This window comes from Sorex araneus, chromosome X, assembly GCF_027595985.1.
Source record: "Sorex araneus isolate mSorAra2 chromosome X, mSorAra2.pri, whole genome shotgun sequence".
In the NCBI taxonomy this organism is placed as follows: domain Eukaryota; kingdom Metazoa; phylum Chordata; class Mammalia; order Eulipotyphla; family Soricidae; genus Sorex; species Sorex araneus.
The window spans coordinates 31,382,900-31,404,727 of NC_073313.1; the positions used below are offsets into that span (position 1 = coordinate 31,382,900).

At 39.3% G+C, this 21,828-nt stretch overlaps 1 protein-coding gene and 1 non-coding gene across 10 annotated transcripts in view; both read right to left on the minus strand.

The window, feature by feature from the left end:
* Positions 1-4,988: 4,988 nt before the first annotated feature.
* The window catches only part of TAB3 (TGF-beta activated kinase 1 (MAP3K7) binding protein 3), a 67,877-nt gene continuing 51,037 nt past the window's right edge, over positions 4,989-21,828 (minus strand). For 6 of the 9 annotated variants that reach the window (XM_055122369.1, XM_055122367.1, XM_055122368.1 and 3 more), the window contains 2 exons: positions 12,344-12,445; positions 4,989-9,007 (listed from right to left, as the gene is read on the minus strand). In XM_055122369.1, the coding sequence (XP_054978344.1) occupies positions 8,865-9,007; positions 12,344-12,445 (245 nt within the window). In that variant the 3' untranslated portion in view covers positions 4,989-8,864. Of the gene's footprint in view, positions 9,008-12,343; positions 12,446-21,828 lie in introns of those variants that run through there. The other 3 variants (XM_055122371.1, XR_008627364.1, XR_008627365.1) reach the window with 3 other exon arrangements.
* On the minus strand, positions 14,666-14,772 carry LOC129400541 (U6 spliceosomal RNA). Its single transcript, XR_008627764.1, has one exon. It is a non-coding gene; the product is annotated as a U6 spliceosomal RNA (small nuclear RNA).

Genomic DNA, 21,828 nt, shown 5'->3' on the forward strand with positions numbered 1-21,828 from the left:
TGCCAGTGTGATGCTGGGGAGTGAAACCAGCGCTCCAGCATGCAAAGCCCGCGCTCCAGCCCTCTGAGTGAGCTCCCCAGCCCTCGTGTGGCACTTAGTTGCTGCTGCTGCTTCACCTGCTATGTTCTTCCTTCTCAAAGGCCTCACTTCATCTTGTGAATCTAAAACTCACAATTCATATGCTCTTCATTCTAGAATCTGGAGGAAAAGTTTTTTTTTTCTTTCTGCTAAGTTTTCTCAAGTTTTCCTACCTCATCTGTAGCTTAGAATTTCATGAACACTGTTTTCACTTGAAACCAACTATTCCTGGGGCTGGAGCGATAGCACAGTGGGTAGGGCCAACCTGGGTTCGATTCCCAGCATCCCATATGGTCCACTGAGCACCGCCAGGAGTAATTCCTGAGTGCAGAGCCAGGAGTAACCCCTGTGCACTGCCAGGTGTGACCCAAAAAGCAAAAAAAACCAAAAAAAACCCAAAAAAACTATTCCTGCTGATTGCTTTTTTTTGAGAGATGCAACACTGCTGTAAATTCGTTTTGATTTACAATTTGCTACTAGTTTTTTTCTTGTGTGGAGTATGTAGAATAAGCCTCTCTCTCAGAAAGCTGTCTTTCCATTTATTCACTAAGTTTTAAGGAATTTCTAAAAGATCAAGTCTTACACTGCTCAACTCTCTTAATACTGAACTAAGAAGCAGGGTTGTTTTTGCTTTGTTTTGTAAGGACTGGGAAGTTCAATGCTTTGCTAAGCATTTGTGTTTAGCCACTCAATAAGCTAACGCCAGTGGGTGTTTTAAGTATTTACTGTGGGGTTGAAAATTGCTCCCTGGAATCCTCAGCAGACTTGGGGGATGGGATTTAGAAATAACTCAAAACGTTTCCAGTTCTTGAACCAAAGAATAGAACTACCTGAAAAACTTCTAGGTTTCTAAGAAAGTACATGTGCAAATAAGTCAAAAAAAGCACAGTGCAAAACTCTAGGGAGGTAGGCTGCTAATCACGTGACTGCGCTCTGTATAGATATGAAAGGCAGATCAAACTCACATCCAATGTTGTTGATGAGGCAGGACACTGAGATGGTTGGGTCACTCTGTGAACCGGTGAAACAAAATCGACCTCCTTGACAATACCCTACTAATACCTTCAAAAAGGTCAAACCCGGCCAAAATTAAGTCAGGAAGTATCTGAAGGAATGCAGGTGGGAGGCAAGCATGAAGAATTCGTTGCCCCACCCCCTTTCCATATGGGAAACAGTGAGTCGATTCCTCAGGACGTTTGTGGACAGTGGAATAAAGATGTTTAGTTTTCACACATTCCTCTCTAATTGCCAACATTTGGCAGCACAATGAACACCTCTTGTGGTAAACTAGATTTGAACTTTGGTTTCAAACTGTTACTTTTTGGTGTTTCAGCCATACCCAATGTTGCTCAGGCCTTACTCCTGGCTTTGTATTAAGGATAACTCGTGGTGGGGTTTGGGGGACCATATGGGGTGCCGGGGATCAAAACTGGGTCGGTAACACAGAAAGCTAGTCCCTTACCCACAGTAATATCTGGTCCCAAGTCTCTAGTTTTAAAGGGACAATCCAGGATGGGGGATATTGAGATGTGAGGTAGGTAAAGTGAAAATTCCTCACATAATATTTTGCTACCTTTGGTGTCTCACTGTACCTTATCACAAGGTAAGATACGATGAAAAGTTACTAAACAGATGATTTAGAAGTATGTTACAAATAAGGAAACAATATAGGGAGATTAAAAAGTTAAGACTTGTCGGGGCTGGAGTGATAGCACAGCGGGTAGGGCGTTTGCCTTGCACGCGGCCGACCCGGGTTCGATTCCCAGCATCCCATATGGTCCCCTGAGCACCGCCAGGGGTAATTCCTGAGTGCAGAGCCAGGAGTGACCCTTGTGCATCGCCAGGTGTGACCCAAAAAGAAAAAAAAAAAAAGTTAAGACTTGGGCTGGAGCAGTAGCACAGCGGGTAGGGCGTTTGCCATGCACGCGGTTGACCCAGGTTCGATTCCCAGCATCCCATATGGTCCCCTGAGCACCACCAGGGGTGATTCCTGAGTGCAGAGCCAGGAGTAACCCCTGTGCACCATCGGGTGTAACCCAAAAAGCAAAAAAAAAGTTAAGACTTAATTCCAAGTATTCTATTTATACTAACCTGGCTTATGGTTTTCTCATGTAGTCTTTCAAATTTAACACTGGCTATTCAAAATGTAAAAAACGTTTTATAAGGTATGAGGAGGATAGGTTGCTTAAGTTAGATGTTTGTTAACAGAATTTGGGGGGATGGCTCAAACTGCATAAGGGAGGTCTGGGCTTGATCCAAGGTATTGCACGATCCCCACTGTCACTGTTATCCCGTTGCTCATCAATTTGCTCGAGTGGGCACCAGTAATGTCTCCACTGTGAGACTTGCTACTGTTTTTGGCATATCAAGTATGCCACAGGTAGCTTCCCAGGCTTTGCCGTGCGGGTGAGATACTCTGGTAGTTTGCCGGGCTCTCCAAGAAGGGCAGAGGAATCAAACCTGGGTCAGCTGCGTGCAAGGCAAACACCCTACCCACTGTGCTATTGCTCCAATCTTCCTTACAGAATAATTGTCAATATCTAGGAGCTATTTTGAAATGATGAACTGAGGGTGGGACAGATGAGCATGTACATAAAAGTAGTGTTGTTTATATGTGGATAGGTAAGGAATGGGCTTCAGTAATTGTGAATGTTTACAATTTTTCATATGTGTTGGAAATGATTTTTTTGTTTTTTTGTTTTTGGGTCACACCTGGCGATGCACAGGGGTTACTCCTGGCTCTGCACTCAGGAATTACTCCTGGTGGTGCTCAGGGGACCATATGGGATGCTAGGATTTGAACCCGGGTCGGCTGCGTGCAAGGCAAACGCCCTACCAGCTATTCTATCACTCCAGCCCCTGGAAATGATTTTGACTATAAACCTGCTCAATTCTTCAAAAGTCTATATATAATAACTCATCTATGGTGGTTTTGTGCAAAAGTTGGGAAAATTGTCTTTAGGCCCTCTGCCTTTAAAATACAAGCTACAGTCTCGGGCCGGGGCTGATACCGGCTTGCGCTCCGCAGAGATTCGACCTGGGTGGCCATGCTTTTGCACGGCTGCTCTGCTGCTGAACGACCAAGATCCAGAGCCAGCTACATTACTTCTGGTCCCAGCGAGTGCTTGCAGCCATGTCTCCAGACTGTGAACTAAGCTTTTGCTCCATGCTGCCCCAGGAAAGGAAATGATGCATCTTCCAACTTAAATCTCCCTGGACTTAATTACTAAAATACAGAAATCCTAAACCGCGCGGCCGCAGACTTTATATCTCTTCATTCTCATCAGTAGAAAACTAATTCTCAAATGTTTCCTTGTCAATAGGGTTGTATTTGGGGTGGATAAACTCCAACAAGAATAGTGAGTTCTGTGTTGAAACTCCAACAATAGTTTTTTGTTGAAATATGGAATGTAATCAAGGTAAAGAGAAAATGAAGTGAAATTTATCAGTTATGCAGGTGGGGGTGGGGGGTGGGAAGTATACTGGGTTTTTTTTTTTGGTGGTGGAACATGGACACTGGTGAAAGGACGGGTGTTTGAGCACTGTAGAACTTAGACATAAGCCTGAGAACTTTGTAACTTTCCACATGGTGATTCAATAAAATAAATAAAAATAAAAAAAATACAAGCTACAAATGACAAAAGTAAAAAAAAAAAAACCTCATTTAAAAATATTCATTTGTCCGCCGAGATGTGATCCCGGGGGCCGCACGCATGTGCGGCCTCTCCGCAGCTGTACAAGCGTGAATCCAGACCCAGCAAAACCTCTTTCGGTGTGAGCAACTCCTCGCAGAATGTCTCCAGCCTGAGAACTAAGCCTCGGCCCCGTGCCCGCCCGGGAGGGGAAAGGTATTTCTCTCTCTCGCCTCTTTCTCTCCGGGGATGAAGGGCGCGGTGGCCGCCATATTAAGACGACCACAGATTGGGTTTTCAAGCCTGCAATTATCTAATATCTGGAAGAAATCTCCCTGGAATTCTTGTTAAAGTACAGAAATTCAAAACCGTGCGGCCACTACCGCGGCTGCGCGACCTTATTTGTCTTCACAGTAGGTCTGAATCTAGTGGGGTACTCCTAACAACAATAGTGAGGTTTGTGTTGAAATATTGAATGTAACCAAAGTAAACAGAATGTAAAATGAAACTTATCAGTTACAAGGTAGGGGGTGGGGGGGCGGGATGGGAGGTGTACTGTGTGTTTTTTTTTTTTGGTGGTGGTATATGGGCACTGGTGAAGGGATGGTTGTTTCAGCATTGTATAACTGAGACCTAAGCCCGAAAGCATTGTAATCTTCCACACGGTGATTTAATAAAATAAAATAAAATTAAAAAAAAATATTCATTTGTGGGGCTGGAGAGATAGCACAGCGGGTAGGGCATTTGCCTTGCACTCGGCCGACCTGGGTTCAAATCCCAGCATCCCATATGGTCCCCTGAGCACGGCCAGGGGTAATTCCTGAGTGCAGAGCCAGGAGTAACCCCTGTGCATCGCCAGGTGTGACCCAAAAAGCAACAACAAAAAAATTAATTTGTAAGTAATTGTAATCGAGTGAAAACATAAGTTCTAACCATCTGCCTTTCATATAGATTTGCTTATATATATTAACCCCATTTTTATTATAAGAACAAACTGTAAGGCAGAGATGTGGCTCAGTGGAAGAGAATTTGCCTTGTATGTGTGAGGCCCTGGGGTTGATTCCCATTGCTGCATGATACCCTGAATGTGGCTGGGAGTAGCTTCCAGTACAGCCGGGTATAATCCCAAATCTCTCTCAACCCCACAAACGTGATGAAAGAATAGATTCCTGTGAGTGTATTTCAGTCCAATAATATATGACTGCTGTAACTAGAACTACTTTGATCCTATAAATCATTTCTAACTATACAGAAGACATGCAGAATGTAGTGTTTGCTTTTAGTTTATTTATTTTGCAGAAATCTTTGAATTTCCGAATATGTACTGTTTGGAGGTACGATGCATGCACAGCCTTCTATATGCCTTTGTACAATTTCATCTCAAATAATTTGATTCACAGCATACACAGAAATCTAAGAGACATGGTATTTACAAGATTTAATAAGTTTTTGCTGTTTTAATGAAGAAACTGATCAATTCTTTTACAGCAGGGAAACATGAATATTGGGTGTCATAAATAAGAGTTCAGAATTGTTCAGTCTCAAAGCAACTTTTCATGGCTTTAGACATTAAAATTGAGTCATCATTCTATTAATCTCTGAGTGCCCAAGCCATGCAAAATCTACTTGTATTAAATATTTGGGGGATGCAAATAATACAGAAAACAATGCATGTCTGGTGAACGTGAAAACATCATCAGAATTAACTTTTATAATAAAATACTGTTAATTCTTTTGAAAAGATACAGTAGTGGTGCAACACACAGTGCCTGAGTTATTCTGATTTTATAAAGTAACATTTCAACTGCTGTTTCTTTACAGATATACAGACATACTATAACATGAACTCATTCAGTCTGAACAAGGATTACAATATTAAAAATAAATCAATTTTAACTACAAAGGGACGTTTTCACATTCCAGGATACATCATTGGTATTTTTAAAGGACAATTTCCTATGCCTTAAGTTCTTTTTGTTTATACTGTCAAGACATTACAATTACCTTTTAAAATACTATATAAAATTGAGTTGCCACAAAAGTCGGATAGGAACCCTAGATAACTGTGACAAAGCAATGACGAAATTTAAGGAAACATTGATTTCTTTTCATAATTAAAAAGTACTTAAACTGAGACCAGCTCCTTAAAAATTATTAAACTGCTTATCACTCATCACTCTTCCCATTTCTTCCAGGGAAAAAAAACAAATTAAACAGCACTTTCTCCACCCATCATTGATCTGCTCTAAAACAACTTTTTTACAATGCTTTTCTTCCAAACCACTGCCTCTAAGTTCTACCAAACAAGGTCATTAGCAATTCAAAACATTTTACAATACTTAAAAAGTTTCTGGCTCCTTTATGACCACTTTAAACTATTAAGACCTACTCCCAAAATTAAGGGGCATTGCATTTTAACAAAACGGCAAATGTGCTTTTGAAAAACCCGGTTTACAAAACAGTGAAATAATGTAAATACATAATCAGGTCTATAAGAAATGTTTTACTAGAAACAAGAAGTGCACCAACTAATCCAAAGAGCATAGGGACCTCAACAGGTAGGTAACATCTCCTTTATATTCTACCACTGATGTCAATTGTCTGTGCATGTCAATCCGCCTAGGAGATCCTTTTGGAAAGGCACCTTGAATGTTGACTGCATTCATGTTCAAACTGATCATTGATAAGTAGTCTACACATGGGCACAGTAAAATTTAAGAACTAGTACAGCCTATATTGGCATATGAATCTTGTGCACGACTAAAAATAAACACACACTAAACTTCCTTAAAATCAATCTCTGATGTCTCATACCCCACCCTCTATACCTATCAGTCAAGTAGACCGGTTTCTCATTTTTCCCCTGGCAGGTGAAAACAATGTTTTACTAGATATATCTCCAATGGACTGGAACCATGCATCTACTGTATTACAGCTTAGTTACCTGGAGGTATGTTCATGCAATAGTTTTAAGTCATCTACATGGTTTTAATAAAACTTCAAACTGTTTTCATACATGCTACTTTCATTCTTAACCTGACAATTGCCAAGTTAATTGCTGCCACCTCAGCATACCATTAAAAATACTGGTAAATCTTTAGCTAGAACACCAAACAGTATATAAATTCTCCCCTAAAGTGTTACTTAATACCCAGTGGGGTTGTCCATCACTAAAGATATGAAACCATACAAAGGCATTGGCATATTACAGAACAGTAGGACCGACAGATGGTTAGAAGAGATTGAGAGACACCAGCTTTACAATGCCTTTAAAGAACACTGTCCGCATGCCAATGCTTTTAATCTTATCATCCTTTCTCACCATTTTCCATTTTACCAGAGTTGTTGTACGAGAGATGTTTTATCAGTATAATTATTACACAGTCACACTTACTCTGAGACAAGTGGATATATTTTAGGGAATTTTCCACATGATGGAAAAATGTTTTCAAAGTTGTATGTAACAAGGGTGAAATAGTTGTAACAAGGGTGAAATTATGATTTTGATGGAAAACAATGATGAGTTGTTATGCCTTTGGTTTCATTATGATGTTAAGTGCAGCTTGTTTTTCCAGGTTTGCCAATAATTACTGCTGAATTAGAATACAATGTCAGCTTCTTTAAGGGAAGGTATGGGTGGAGGGCATACCTGGTATGGGAGCGTGTATGTTCCTAAGGTTATAACCTCAGGGAAAATCCTTAAAATCCTTTAGGACTGGAGAACCTATTGAGTTTATTGCTGTTTATAGTCACCAAAAAGAAAAGATTCCCAGACCAATTCTGAGCTATAAAGGACATTCCATCATGGTAGAAGCCTCAATCAAATGTGCTATTAAAAACTTTCCAGTGGTGTACCCTAGCAAGTCACATAAGTTTCTATGTCTTCAGTTACCCACACCCTGAATTTCTGTTATAAATAAGGAGTGCTTTAATATCACCCCAGCTATCTGAACTAACTCAACATTATCTCTGAACACAGGATGTTAACTTAAAAAAAAGTTCATAGTTTTAAAGTCCCTTGTATTCACCTCTCCTAATAGTTCTTGGCTAGCCTCCTCTGCCTCCCAAATGAATGCAGTGTGCAACGTTATGATATTGGCCAACTGTAATTTCCCTCACACTGGTTTATTAACAAATGTGCAAATAAATCATCACTGAACAGTTACAATTTTTTAGCTAGGATATGGCACAAGTATTATCTGTGCTGTAAACATCATCGATTCATCATGAAATTAGAAGAAAAAAGAAAAGGTCCCAGGGACTACAAACATTTCTTATAGAACCACAGCAGAACTCAGTATTTCCACATGGATTTTGGAATGAATTTACATTTGGCATTCATTCACTGTGCTGCTATTGGCAAAGCAAAGTTTTTTTTTCAAACAAGAGGATTATTTATAAAAATCATACTTTGCAAGGACTTATCTCCCAAATTCAATAGCCTGATGAGGGCATGCAGCAACTTAAATATAAATATTCAGTGGCATCATTGGGTCTTAGTTACCAGTGATTAATCACCTGATTGTATTTCAAACAAAGGGTAAATCATCCCTATTCCTGACTCCTAAAAATCACATTTTAAAACATCTTGCTTGTGTGTTTGAAATTACCCCGAAAATAAGCAGCGATTACAAATACCCTTACTCTACCCAAAGAAAATCATTCCTGGAGCTTTTTCCTGTCTTTCTCTTCAGGAGGAAGCAAATGGAATAAGCCTGGGGAGCCTTGGTTTCCCAGAGATTTGCGACCAAGTAAGTCAGCTCTGGAAATTCACAGTTTGCCTGCATAAACTGTAACATTTTACACGATGAATCAAAGTTCTAGTTTAAAAACTAAGGGCCACTCAGCAGTAAATTTAACAACGGGGATTCCAGAGACGAGCTCTTCACTTCACCATGTACATTCTTTCAGGAGTGAATCGTTTCAAGTATCCCTTTCTCTTTCTTTCTCTGCAATGAGTTAAGGGAAAAACACTCCCGTTTTCCCTTGAGTGAGCACAAGCGCTATAGTGTCACTTCTCCCCACCCTTCCCTACCCCATAATCTGAAATGAAAAGGCTGTGCAGACAAACCAGACGAAGCAATTCCCGAGGTTTCCTTTTCTTCTAGTGTGTTCAAAAGTTTCAGTCTCCAACTGGTAGGGGCTCTTTGGAGTTCAAGTGTAGCGGGGCATCTCGCACTGCTCACAGCGATTAAGTGCTGGATGGTTCAGAAAGGTGCAGCTATCACAGTTCCATGGAGCACCTTCATAGTCTTCATCTCGCGGCTGTGTCCGAAGACTCAGTGTGGCTAGATGTTCTGAGGGAAGTTAGGATAGAAAGAGAAAGTGCTGAGTGTTCCCTCTTAGTATGATCCACATTGAAATTAAAGACTACTCTGTCCAATATAAAAAAATCAAGGGAGGTAATTTTCTACCTAACCAAATGTGAAAGTCAACATTAAACAACTCCTAGAAATGCATTACTGAAAAGGAAGTTTGCTAGTTCACTTCATTTTAAACAACTGACCTTTTTTTTGTTAGGGTAGGGCAGAAGTTCAGCATGTTACATTCCTAGTTCATTATCCTTAGACAGCAGGCAATTATACTCTATAGCATGTTAAATTCTACTCCCAGTCCACTGACTTCCTAGAGACTTTCAGCTCAACAAGAGGAGTACATTTAAAAATAATGGCTCATAAATGGCAGTGACACTTTATAGTAACTTTTTTTGAAGTGGCTAAAAGGAGGAGTACTCTAAAGGTTTTCCATACATTGAATGCAATTTGTTCAATAAAAAAGACGACTCTTATTTGAATTTCTGCAGTACCAGGGATCAAACCCAGAGCTTTACATGTGTAAGGCAAATGTTTTATGCAGAGATATATCCACAGCTTTTTTTCTCAAGTGTTTATAAAAGTCTGGGAACCTTATGCAGGTTCTGGGAGTTTTATTCTTAAAAACCATAGGCCCTCATTCTCTCCGATCTTGTGCTCACAAGGATCCTTTGCTTCTCTAGTCTGTAAAGCCCTGCCTTTTGGGACTTAAAGTGATGTAAAAATGATGATTGGGTTGAATCCCCCTTGCTTCTGAAGCAATGTCAGGGGCTGGGAAGTCTCCCTGTTAATCATGATTGTGAAATGAAAATGAAGATTACAATCTAAGGTGAGCAGGTAACACAAAAAACTGAGAACTGAGAACATTTGAAATCAGTTACCATTTGGGGCCAAGCGCACCTTCTACTGGAATGAATGAGCTGGCTTGTGTGAACATTCCCCAAGAGGCAGAGAATTCAGATTTAGACCCTAACTCTGCAGAAGGTATCAATCAGGTGACTAGCTCAGGTTTAATCAGGAAGATGATCTCAGCCTTACAACCACACAGAAAACTGCTAGGTATTTTACCTATTCCTAAGACTATAGAAAGGAGGTGGGCTTATTTTTTCCTCTGGCCTCCACTGTCTCTCTTGACTCCAGACTCCAAAACATGTAGATCTGGCTGAAGTGGTTTTTTTTGGGTCTTATATAGACGAGTAAGCAGCACAATGTGGTTAAAGCCTTTGGTTAGTGGGGAAACATTAAGTAGGCCATTACTAAAAAAGCACAGATATGTGTAATAGTAGTCTTTACCTTTTAAAAGAATAAAATGATCTGAATACAGAGGACTTAAAATTGTACTGCTGAGTTTTAAAGGAATGGGGTCTTGGGCCAGGAAAATGGCCCCGGGACTCCTTGGTGCCTGGAGTAATGCTATTGTGTGGCCTCCCAAAACAGCCAACAAAAGCAGGAACAGGCTCTTAAAAACTTGCTACATTTTGGGCTGGGCTGGAGCGATAGCACAGTGGTTGGGCATTCGCCTTTCACGCAGCCGACCCAAGATCGATTCCTCCGCCCCTCTTGCAGAGCCTGGCAAGCTACCCGTGTGTACTGGATATGCCAAAAACAGTAACAATAAGTCTCTCAATGAGAGACGTTACTGCTGCCCGCTCGAACAAATTGATGAGCAACAGGGTGACAGTGACAGTGACATTTTGGGCTGGAGAAACAATAAAGCAGGTAGGGCATTTGCCTTGCAGTCGGCCAACCACATATGATTGCCAAGATTAAGCCCTAACTGCCAGCTGTGGCCTCAAAATCAAACAAAAAATCTTGCTAGGTTTCTGGTAATTATTTCATTGTGGTTGTGTGGTATATATTAGATTTTGGGCCACACCCAGCAGTGCTAAGGCAAGGCAAGCTTACCCTCACTTCATATTTTTCCGAGAGAAACCTGAAGATATTAAACCCTGAGGTTATTACAGCCTGTCTTTCTATGCTAATTGAAAAAAGGAAGTCTTAGATTGTGGCAATGCACAAGTTTGATGAAATTTTTTTCTTACTCCTAAACTCAGTCTCTTCACTGTTTTTCCATCTATACTCAGAATAGAGTTCTTGGTTGAGACCTCTACTCCCAGTAATAAAAGACAATTTATCAAGTTTCTACTTTTGTACACATGGGAGAACAAACACCCAGGAAAAAGAAATAAAACTTCCCGAAATGGCCCCAGTCTTCACCTTAATTACAGCTACAGAGAAAGGCAAGTTGCTGGGAGGCTACAAGAAAATCACGTTGAACAAAAGCTGTGTAGCATGCAAATTCAAGTGGGAGCCATTTCCATCAACAAGAATCTTCTGTGATTCAGTTACCTGTACATGTGAGGTACCTTTGACTCACTTTCTGGAGCTTCACCAGTCTGCAGTGTTACAAAATCAGCTGCAAATGATCCTCGTGCCAAAGAGGAATTTTTGGAGGGGCAATGTTCTGCTACCATTTAGTACCATAACAATATAATTTGGAATAATAAATCACCCTGGCATACATCATTTAAAAATATATTTACTGTTTAATCATAGGGAAAGTACTATTTAAATAGAGGCATTGAAAAATCAAGATATTTTAGATGCCTGTACAAATTTGATTTATATGTATATTAATTTTTTTGGTGTCAGGGATTAAACCCAGAGCCACATCCCCAGCAGGTCTTTTGCTTTTTGATGGAATATTTTAATAGACTACTTTTCTATAAAAATGAACATCCTCATAAATGTCTCAAATCAACTTTATTCTTTAATCACCATTTATTAGATTACAGATAACAAACTGCTCAAGGATATTGCTAAAATTTCTACATTTCCCCAAGCCCTAAGATTAATAAAAAAGCAGTTATTAACTACTATGGTAAAAACTGGCTTTGTTTGACCCATGAAGTACTATGTTTCACGCTAAATTTATTCATTAAGTGGATAAACATCTATGGAATACTTGCAGAAAATTCAATCCCAAACCCCAAAGTTCAAGTAGCATTAAAAAATATAAAATATAACAATCCGGCTTGCAAATCATTTTGAAATTATTTGGCCTTTCCCCCTAAGATACTAATAGAGCTGATCTATCCAATATGGTGGCTGCTTTGAATGGAAATGTTATTATACTGGCTTCATACGGAAATGCTAATAAGACTTTTTATGTGGCCACAAGAAAAATTATACTTATGTAGTAACTTGCGTTGCATTGGACAGTGCAGCTTTAAAATCTCAGTAGAGAAAGAAATTTGTTTTAAGGAAAAAGTCTGGCAACTCTACATGAGGATAACACTTGTCTGTGGACATTGTACAAACCATCTGCAGCAGTTGCCTGGGTGTCATGGACATCTGCCTGTACTTTGGAGGTCACACTAATTCTTCGGGCTTTCCTCTCAACTGTGCAGGGGTCTGACGAGTCTGCATGAGAAGAAGCCATCGACCATTCATTAGCAAGACTGGATGGGCTCATGGATTTCACTGTAAGCACAGGGCACAGCGTTTCCCATTTGCCTGTGAGTTAAGAGTTGCAAACTCAGTAACAATAACTGTTTATCTGAAAGTAAAACTGAGGAGCGTATGTACTACCCGCACAAGGCTAATCTAAGAACTAGAAGAAAGCTAAAACAGATGCTGAAATAAAGAGCAAGGAGTACTTTGAGAAATCCAAGCCAACCAAAATGTAACAACAATAACACCCAGTCCCCGATCACTTCATAACTTCCCATGTGCATAAGCCCAGCAGACATCTCCCACTTCTTGCTAGTATAGTTTCTAATAATTTTTTCCTGCGAAAGTAGTTTCTACTAATTTTTTATTAGTAACTAGTCCATTATAGTAAGTAACAACAAGAAGGGCAGACTTCATACACATTATTTCACTTTCCTAATTAGTTCTTAGTCCGTCAGACATCCCCTAAGATAGCCTATGTTTGGAACAGGCTTTTTTTAATTAAAAAAAGGGAAAAGAGGCTTAAAACTATATATATTCCTATCAACTAGTACATAAAAAGCTAGGTTTCTAAATTAGAAATTATAGTATTTTAGACACCTTTCTAGTCTACTTTTTAAAAATTATGTATGTGAGAGAGAGGATGAGAAAGAGGGAGAAGAGAAAGAAGGAGGGAGGTGAATGGGGGAGGGGGAAGGAGGGAGAGAGAGAACAAACTGCCTGATGTAGAAATCCCCACCCCGGTAGCATCAAGGATCTAATTACATATTAACAAACTGAAGTTCACTTCAATGGATTCTAAGGGGTCTTGCAGTATAGTTTTAACCAATTTTGTTAGAATGAACCATATTATGAAAGGCTGGTTTTGTTTTTGTGGTGCCAGGGACCAAAGGCAGAATATTATCTACAACAATGACATCACCACTGCCATATGAAAGTGAGTATCCAGGCCTATGACATTACCCCAAGAAATTTCCTTGGAATGATCACGGTAAGGTTTATACAAAGACATATCAAATGGCATGCTTAAGATTAAGTTTGACAAATGCATATACACCTGGCTAACCCAAGTCTGATCAGACTTAGCCCAGAAAAATCCTTCCATATGCTTTCCAAGTTACTCTCCCTGCCTCCCAGACACTACTATTCTGCTCTTGGAAACTATTAGTTTGTTCCATGAATCAGTCTTACTGCTTTGTGTTGCATGACATGAATGTATCAGAGTTTAACCATTCACCTGTTAATGCTTGACCTATTTCCAGTTTCTGGTTATTCTGTAGGTGTGCTTTAGATCCTAGCTTAAGACTGTGGCTAGTGATCCTAGAAGGGGTTGTGTTATGTTTTAAAAAAGTGTTAAATGGGGCAGGCACACATGCTGTCAACCCCAGGTGTTACAGGGTAGAAAAACTAGAGCTTAAGATTCTCTCCAGATCAGGTTGGAGCGACAGCAGAGGGGGCGAAGCATGTAGCTGACTCTAGTTGGATCTCCTACACATGCGCTACCCCTCAAAAAAGAATTCTGATTCTTTTACATCCTAGAAATTTATACCATTTGTAAATTTATACCATTAGTAAAATACCATTAGTAAGCACATGCTTGCTGGCTATATGTGTGTGTGTTAAGTGTGTGCCCAAATGTTTTCTTTCTTGTCATGTTTTTGTATTATTTAGATACTAGTCATGTACCAGATATGTATGTATTTGTTTTCTCAATATCTCTGGATCAGCACAAATGATGCATTTTAATGAATGGTACCATTTTTCTTTTCATTGATTTCTTGTGTCTTGTTTAAAACACTTTATACCTAAGTTGCAAAGACAGAGCTACACTATTAAACTGCCAAGATAAAAGAAACACACTGGTACATGACCTGACAAAAATAAAACTATCCTTAGTACATATTAAATAATTTCTTTTCCCCCATATGGATGGTTCCAGCACTGGTTGCTGAAGACTTTCCTCCCATACCGACTACATTGGTGTTTTTGTGAAAGATGAACTGGCTCTCTGGGTGTCGCTGTGTGGATTCATTCGCAAAGATCTATTCCTCTATGGGGCTGGGGTGTCAATTTGGCCACAGTGACGGTGCTGGGACTGGAGTCAGCTCTGTGCCTCAGGTCATGAACTAAGTCCTGAACTCAGTCTTAGATTTCCAGCTTTGGATAGCCTAAATCATCTGAATTTTTTTTTTCTTTTTCTTTTTCTTCACGAATTTGCGTGTCCTTCTAGTGCAGGGGCCACGCTAGTCTTCTTTGTACGGATGCCATTTTAGTATACATGCTGCTGAATTGAGCACAATCATCTGCATTTCTACCAAAGAAAAGACTATACAGTTGTTACTGGTATTGTATCTTTAGCAATACTGGCTTAGTTGTGAACCTGGTACCTGGTATGTAACTATTTAGGTGTTCGTTAATTTCTTCAGTCAATGTTTTGAATACTCACCCTGGCATCTCAAGTGTGGAGTTTATTGGTGTTGTGTATGTCTTTTCTTTGACTTTAATTTTTTGGTTTTTTTGTTCACCCCGCACATGCTCAAGGGACCACATAGGATGCCAGGGATCAAACCAGGGTCTGCTGTGTGCACAGCAAGTGCCCCACCCAATGTATTCTCTCTCCACCCCCTACTTGTTCTTTTCTAGCTTAAGGGAGAATTCGAAACCTATATTACATGAGCACTTAAAGTCTTAATTCTAAGCACGGTTTTAATTACTGAGTGTAAAATATCCATCCTTTCTCAAAGAATGTATTTTATATTGCACACACACCCAGAGAGCCAACTGATCTTTCACAAAAACACCAATGTAGCCACTATGGGAGGAAACTCTCCAGCAACCAGTGCTGGGACCATCCATATGGGGGAAAATAAATTATGTAATATATAGCACAGCGGTTTGGGCTTTCGCCTTTCACACGGCCGACCCGAGTTCGAGTCCTCGCCCCTCTCAGAGAGCCCGGCAAGCTACCGAGAGTATAGAGCCCGCGAGGCAGAGCCTGGCAAGCTACCTGTGCGTATTGGATATGCCAAAACAGTTAACAATAAGTCTCTCAATGAGAGACGTTACTGGTGCCCACTCGAACAAATCGATAAGCAACGGGATGACAGTGAACAGTGAAATGTGTGTGTGTAATATATGTCACCACTTCTTGTCAATTTCATCATCTACTTCAAGGTGAAATTTTTTTCAATGCACCCCTCTTAAGTCATTTAGTAGATAATTCCTTAACAGAAACTCAAGACTTATTTATTACATACAAATGGTTAAAGTGATATGCATCCCAGTAGTTTCAGCTTAAAATTGCCACTGTGTCAAATCTGGTATTTAGCAGTCATCTACAAAGATTCTTCTTTGTCCCATTTTTAGAAACCAGTAGGCTATTTTAAATACAGATCAGACCGTGCGTGGTAGTGCTAAACAATAAAAAGAACAGATAATGTGTTGCAACCCATAAATGAAATACTTAAAACACTGGGTACAGAGATTGAATTTTAGTTCAACAGCTTTCATGTAATTTGTCTGATACTCATAATTTAAAAATAACTTGTATTTTTAGTAGAGGGGCCACAGGGTGGTAGAAGGGATACTGGAATCATTGGTGGTGGAGAATGGGCACTGGTGGAGGGATGGGTACTTGATCATTGTATGACTGAAACGTAAGCATGAAAGTTTGTAAGTCTGTAACTGTAACTCACAGTGATTCATTTAAAAATTAAAAAATAAATAAAAATAGAGGGGCCACAGTTGGAAATGCTCATTCACTCAAGCTCTCTCCCTGATAAAACTCTTAAACATCACACTTAAGAGTAATGGAGAACCCCTTGCCCTGACATCCCGTTGCTCATCGATTTGCTCGAGCAGGCACCAGTAACGTCTCTCATTGAGAGACTTATTGTTACTCTTTTTGGCATATCCAATATGCCACAGGTAGCTTGCCAGGCTCTGCCATGCGGGACACCTTGCCCTATATTCATAATTTGAGTTGCTTAAAGCAAAAATATAAAATACATACCTTAGCTCAAATCTTGAATTATAAAACATAAGCCATTAGTAAGAAGAGAGAAGAAAGTTAATCTAAATACAATGACTCAATGTTTAAAATTATTCAATGTAATTATCCAAAAATGATTCATCCAATCATTATATAAGAATGATTTTTTGTCCTCTTGATGAAAAATACCTAACACACATACAAAGATTCTTCTGTTGCTTATAAAAAACCTGTGCTCCACTGCAAATCAAACTTTCCGTGCTAGAATAATACAGATTTAAAATAATTTAAGGCTTTATCTTTTAGTATTACAGTCTTTACAGAGTTGAGTAAAACTATGATGTCAGTTGTAGTTCCCAACAAGGTGTTGAGGCTGAAGTACTCCCTGCATGAGAAGGGAGATGGCCCATAAAACAAACTGGAAGTAATAGGTAGTATATATAACACACCCAAAGGAAACAAGTATTCTACACAGGCCAGGAACTCAGCAAGGAGAACAGCGAAAGAGGGTCCTAGTACAGCAGTTTGCAGTTGCTGGCCCACAAGTGTGAAACTGCTAGTCTAGGCTATAATCTCAGAGCTCTCCCTGAGGACCCGTACTGGTGTCGTGAACAAGAGTGTGCCAAAAGCATACAGACTGCTGAGGTTCAGATAAAGGACCACAGAGAGGTGGGATGACAGTGGTTCTATTAACACAAACCATCCCATAACTAAAGAGAGATCATACGGCTATTCCAGAGAAATCAAAGCTCCACAAACCTGGGGAAGGAACTGAATACGCAAGTCCATGAACTTAACAGAATACATGGTTCTTAATATACAACTCATCTACTGATGAAACTATGAAGAGTCTAAAATAATGAAATTACTAAGGGTTGGGGGAAGCAGGTAATATGATTGACCTATGATCAGACTTCTCAGATTGAACTGTACATTCAAAATACTTGCCAATACTAGGCATCTCTGACAAGAGATGTCAGTTGTAAAGAGAAGTAGTAAAAATGAAGGGATGGAAAATGGTACTACAAAAATGAATGAAAAGGGCTGGGGTGATAGTGCAGCGAGTAGGTCTTTTGCCTTGCACGCAGCCGACCCGGGTTCCATTCCCAGCATCCCATATGGTCCCCCGAGCACCACCAGGAGTAACCCCTGTGCATCCCCGGATGTGACCCAAAAAGAAAAAAAAAATGAAAGGTAGGAACTGCCATACTTATTTTAAGATCTATAGTAAAAAATGGTTATAAACATGGATATTATATATATAGCAATGTAGCACTGTCATCCTATTGTTCATCCATTTGCTAGAGCAGTCACCAGTAACGTCTCCATTATGAGACTTGTTACTGTTTTTGGCATATCAAATATGCCACGGGTAGCTTGCCAGGCTCTGCTGTGTGGGTGGGATAAACTTGGTAGCTTGCCAAGCTGCCAAGCTCTCCAAGAGGAGCGGAGGAATCAAACCCGGGTCAGCCGCATGCAAGGCAAACGCCCTACACACTGTGCTATCCTTCCTGTCCATTATATAATATATATATATATACACACATATATATCCCAAAATCATATGAATGTTTTTTAAAGTGTTTATGGAACATTCTCAATGGAAGATCTTATCTTTAAAACATTTCTATTAAAGAGCCATGATTTACAAAGTTGCTGACAGTTGCATTTTAGGCATAAAATAATTTATCAATCCCTCCTCCGGCTCCCTCCCCATTCCAATCCCCAATCCATCCACACCTGACAACTTTACAGGCACATTACAAAGCTTCAGTGGTTGTAGTTTAGCTTTCATGTTTTCAGTTCTATTGAATCTTGTTTTGGATATATGGCTATACCCATCACTCATCACTGGTATAACTGAAGCCCCTGATACCTGTTCACCCACTACTTCTCATTCTCTTCTACCCTGTTATTTCCTTCTCTATCTCCTTTCTAAACACAGGGGTCAAGGATGACATGAGCATCCTCCTTTTAATGCAATATATTTCCTCATCCAGTATTCTATATTCCACAGATAAGTGAGATCACTCTGTGTTTGTCTTTCTTCTGGCTTTCTTCACTCAACGTAATAGCTTCTAGTTCCAACCATGTTGCAGCAAATTGCATGATTTCAGCATTCTGTGCAGCTGTATAGTATTCCACTGACTGTGTGTACGCGTGTGTATATGTGTATATATATACATATATATGTATATATATCACGTCTTCATAATCTATTATGTCTGTCGTTGGACACCTAGGTTGATCCCATCTCTGAGCAATTGTGCTGAGTGAGCACTGAATAATGGTGTACACATGTCCTTTTGAGATTGTTTTTATGTCCTGGGGATAATTGGCCCAAAGTGGAATTGCTGGGTTATGCGGCAGTTCAATTCTAAGTTTACTGAGATATCGCCATACTGTTATCCACAAGGATTATACCAAACAACAATCCCACCAGCAGTGGATGAAAGTTCCTTTTCACCACATCTCTTCCAATAGATTGTTCCTTACTATTTTTGATATGTGGCATCCTCACTGGTGTGAGATAGTATCTCATTGTTGTCTTGAATTAGATTTCTATGATGATAAGTGATGCTGAGCATATTTTCACATGCCTACTGGCCATCTGCCTGACTTCCTGAGATGGATCCATTCATTTCCTCTCCCCATTTGTTGAAAGGTTTTTTTGTTTGTTTGTTTTTGTTTTTTGCTTTTTGGGTCACACCCAGCGGTGCTCAGGGGGTTACTCCTGGCTTTGCACTCAGGAATTACTCCTGGCAGTGCTTGGGGGACCATATGGGATGCCGGGGATCGAACCCAGGTCAGCCGCATGCAAGGCAAACGCCCTACCCGCTGTGCTATCGCTCCGGCCCCTGTTGAAAGGGTTTTTGAATTTCTTTTTGTTGATCTTTGTATTTTATCTATCCTGGACATTAAACCTTTATCTGATGTGTTGAATGCAAATAAATATTTTCCCCCATTCAGTTAGCTGTCTTATAGTTTTGGCCCATGTCGGGGGGCAGGGGAGTGGGTGTGTGTGTGAGTGAGATGCAGAAGCTCTTGATGTAGTCACATTTGTTTATTTTTGATTTTGTTGCCTTTACCAGTGGTATCAGATCACTGAAGGAAGAACCTTTGATATCCAAATTTTGAAGTGTTCTGCCTATATATTCCTCAATGTACTTTATATAGTTTCTAGTCGGATTTCAAGGTCTTTGATCCACTCCGAATTGACATTTGTGTGAGGTGTAAGATATGGATCCAACTTTAGTCTCTTACGGTTATCCAATTTTTCTAGCACCATTTGTCGAAGAGGCTATTTTTATGCCATTTCATGTTCTCAGCTTCTTTATCAAAAATTAAGCACTCATACATATCTGTTCTATCATAGAGTATTCGATTCTGACCCATTGATCAGAGGATCTACCTTTATTCCAATACTATGCAGTTTTGACCACTACAACTTTGTAATGCAGTCCCAAATTGGATAATGAAATATCTCCCAATTTCTTATTTTTCAGTATGGTTCTATCACAGTCGTTCCAATTCCATACAAACTTTATTACTGATTTTTCTAGATCCTGGAAGAAAGCCATCTGAATTTGGATGTGGATTGCATTGAGTCTGCACAAAAGCTTAGATAGGATAGTGATTTTAATAATATTGGTCCTAAGAAAAGACTTTATCTTGGGACAGTGAACAAGTCTCGCAAATTAATGAAGACTGAAATCAGAGAAAGCATTTTTTCAGATAATGAAAGTAGAAATTAGCCAAAAGATGACCACACATTAGTGGAGACTAATGTTGTTGGGGATACCGTAGCTCAGAGATAGAATGCATGGATGAGGCCCTGTGTTAGATCCCTAGTACCAACAAAATACACATGGCACTGAATAACTATTGGTCAATGAAAAATCAAATGAAGACCTGATTTGTCAAAATCTATCAAAAAGTGAAACTAAGAGGGAAGTTTATATGAACACAGCATACCTCAGCAAACAAAAATACGTATCTAAAGGAAAAATACCAAAAGTCAGACGAAAACAATTATAGTAGAATGAATAGAATGAATGAAAACTGATCGAAATAATCATACTAATAAACAAGTTACAATATTGTTACAATATTGTGGATAAAGTGCATGTAGGTAATAGGAGGGGCCTTGTGAACCCTCCCACCCACAAAACAATGTACTGCTGTAATACTATTGTGATAAATTCTGAGCATCATCTAACTTTTCAAGACGGAATCAGGAAGTTGGATAAGTTGGCTTCAGTAATGAAATTTACCAACTATCTAAGAATAAATATCTATCCTTTGAAAACTCTTCCAAATAACTGAAAAGAAGGAAAAACTTCCAAAGACATTCTATGAAGCTCAGTTATCCAGCATATAAAACCAGAAAAGGATATCACAAAGACCAAAACCGGTAATAACTGAATAAGGGTAATAATTTAATCAAGAATGCAAAAATTTGGGGCTGGAGCAATAGCACAGCGGGTAGGGCGTTTGCCTTGCACGCAGCCAACCCGGGTTCGATTCCCAGCATCCCATATGGTCCCCTGAGCACCACCAGGGGTGATTCCTGAGTGCAGAGCCAGGAGTAACCCCTGTGCATCGCCGGGTGTGACCCAAAAAGCAAAAAAAAAAAAAAAGAATGCAAAAAACCTGTATTTCAACAGATATAAAAAGAGCATTACTGATAAAATGCTCAATAAAATAGACCTTAAGTGACAGAGTTACACCATATTTAAGAGTGGAAAAATGGCAAATTTTCCTTCTACCATCAGGACAAACATATCTATCCTTACCACCACTGTTCAATATAGTTTTAGAAGTCATAGAAAAGGAAAAGGCATGTGAATTTAAAATATGAAAAATCACCACTTTTTGCAGATAAAATATACATAATTTTCCTGGTCTTTAAATTAGTATGGTGGCAGGCTACAATACTTATATATATGTACATATATAAACATATATATGTACATATATATAATTGTTTCTATTCATAAATTGTGAACTAGCTGAAACAAATACCTTGGAATAATCAAGTCAAAGACCTGTATGTAGGAAACTGTAAGACACTGTCGAAAGAAATGGAATAATTACCATTTTCATAATGTTATATACTGGTAAATAGTATATGTAAATCAAGCAATATGAAGATTCACTACGATCCCTATCAGTATCATTCTTCACATAAATATAGAGCAAAAAAATAATGAAATTTATTTTAAACTAAACTATAAATAGGAAAAGTAACCTTAAGTGGGGGCAAATAAAGATATCATATTTCCTTGACTTAAAACTGTAATATAAAGTATACCAAATAAAACTACATGGTATAGGAATAAAAACAGAAATAGAGGTCAGT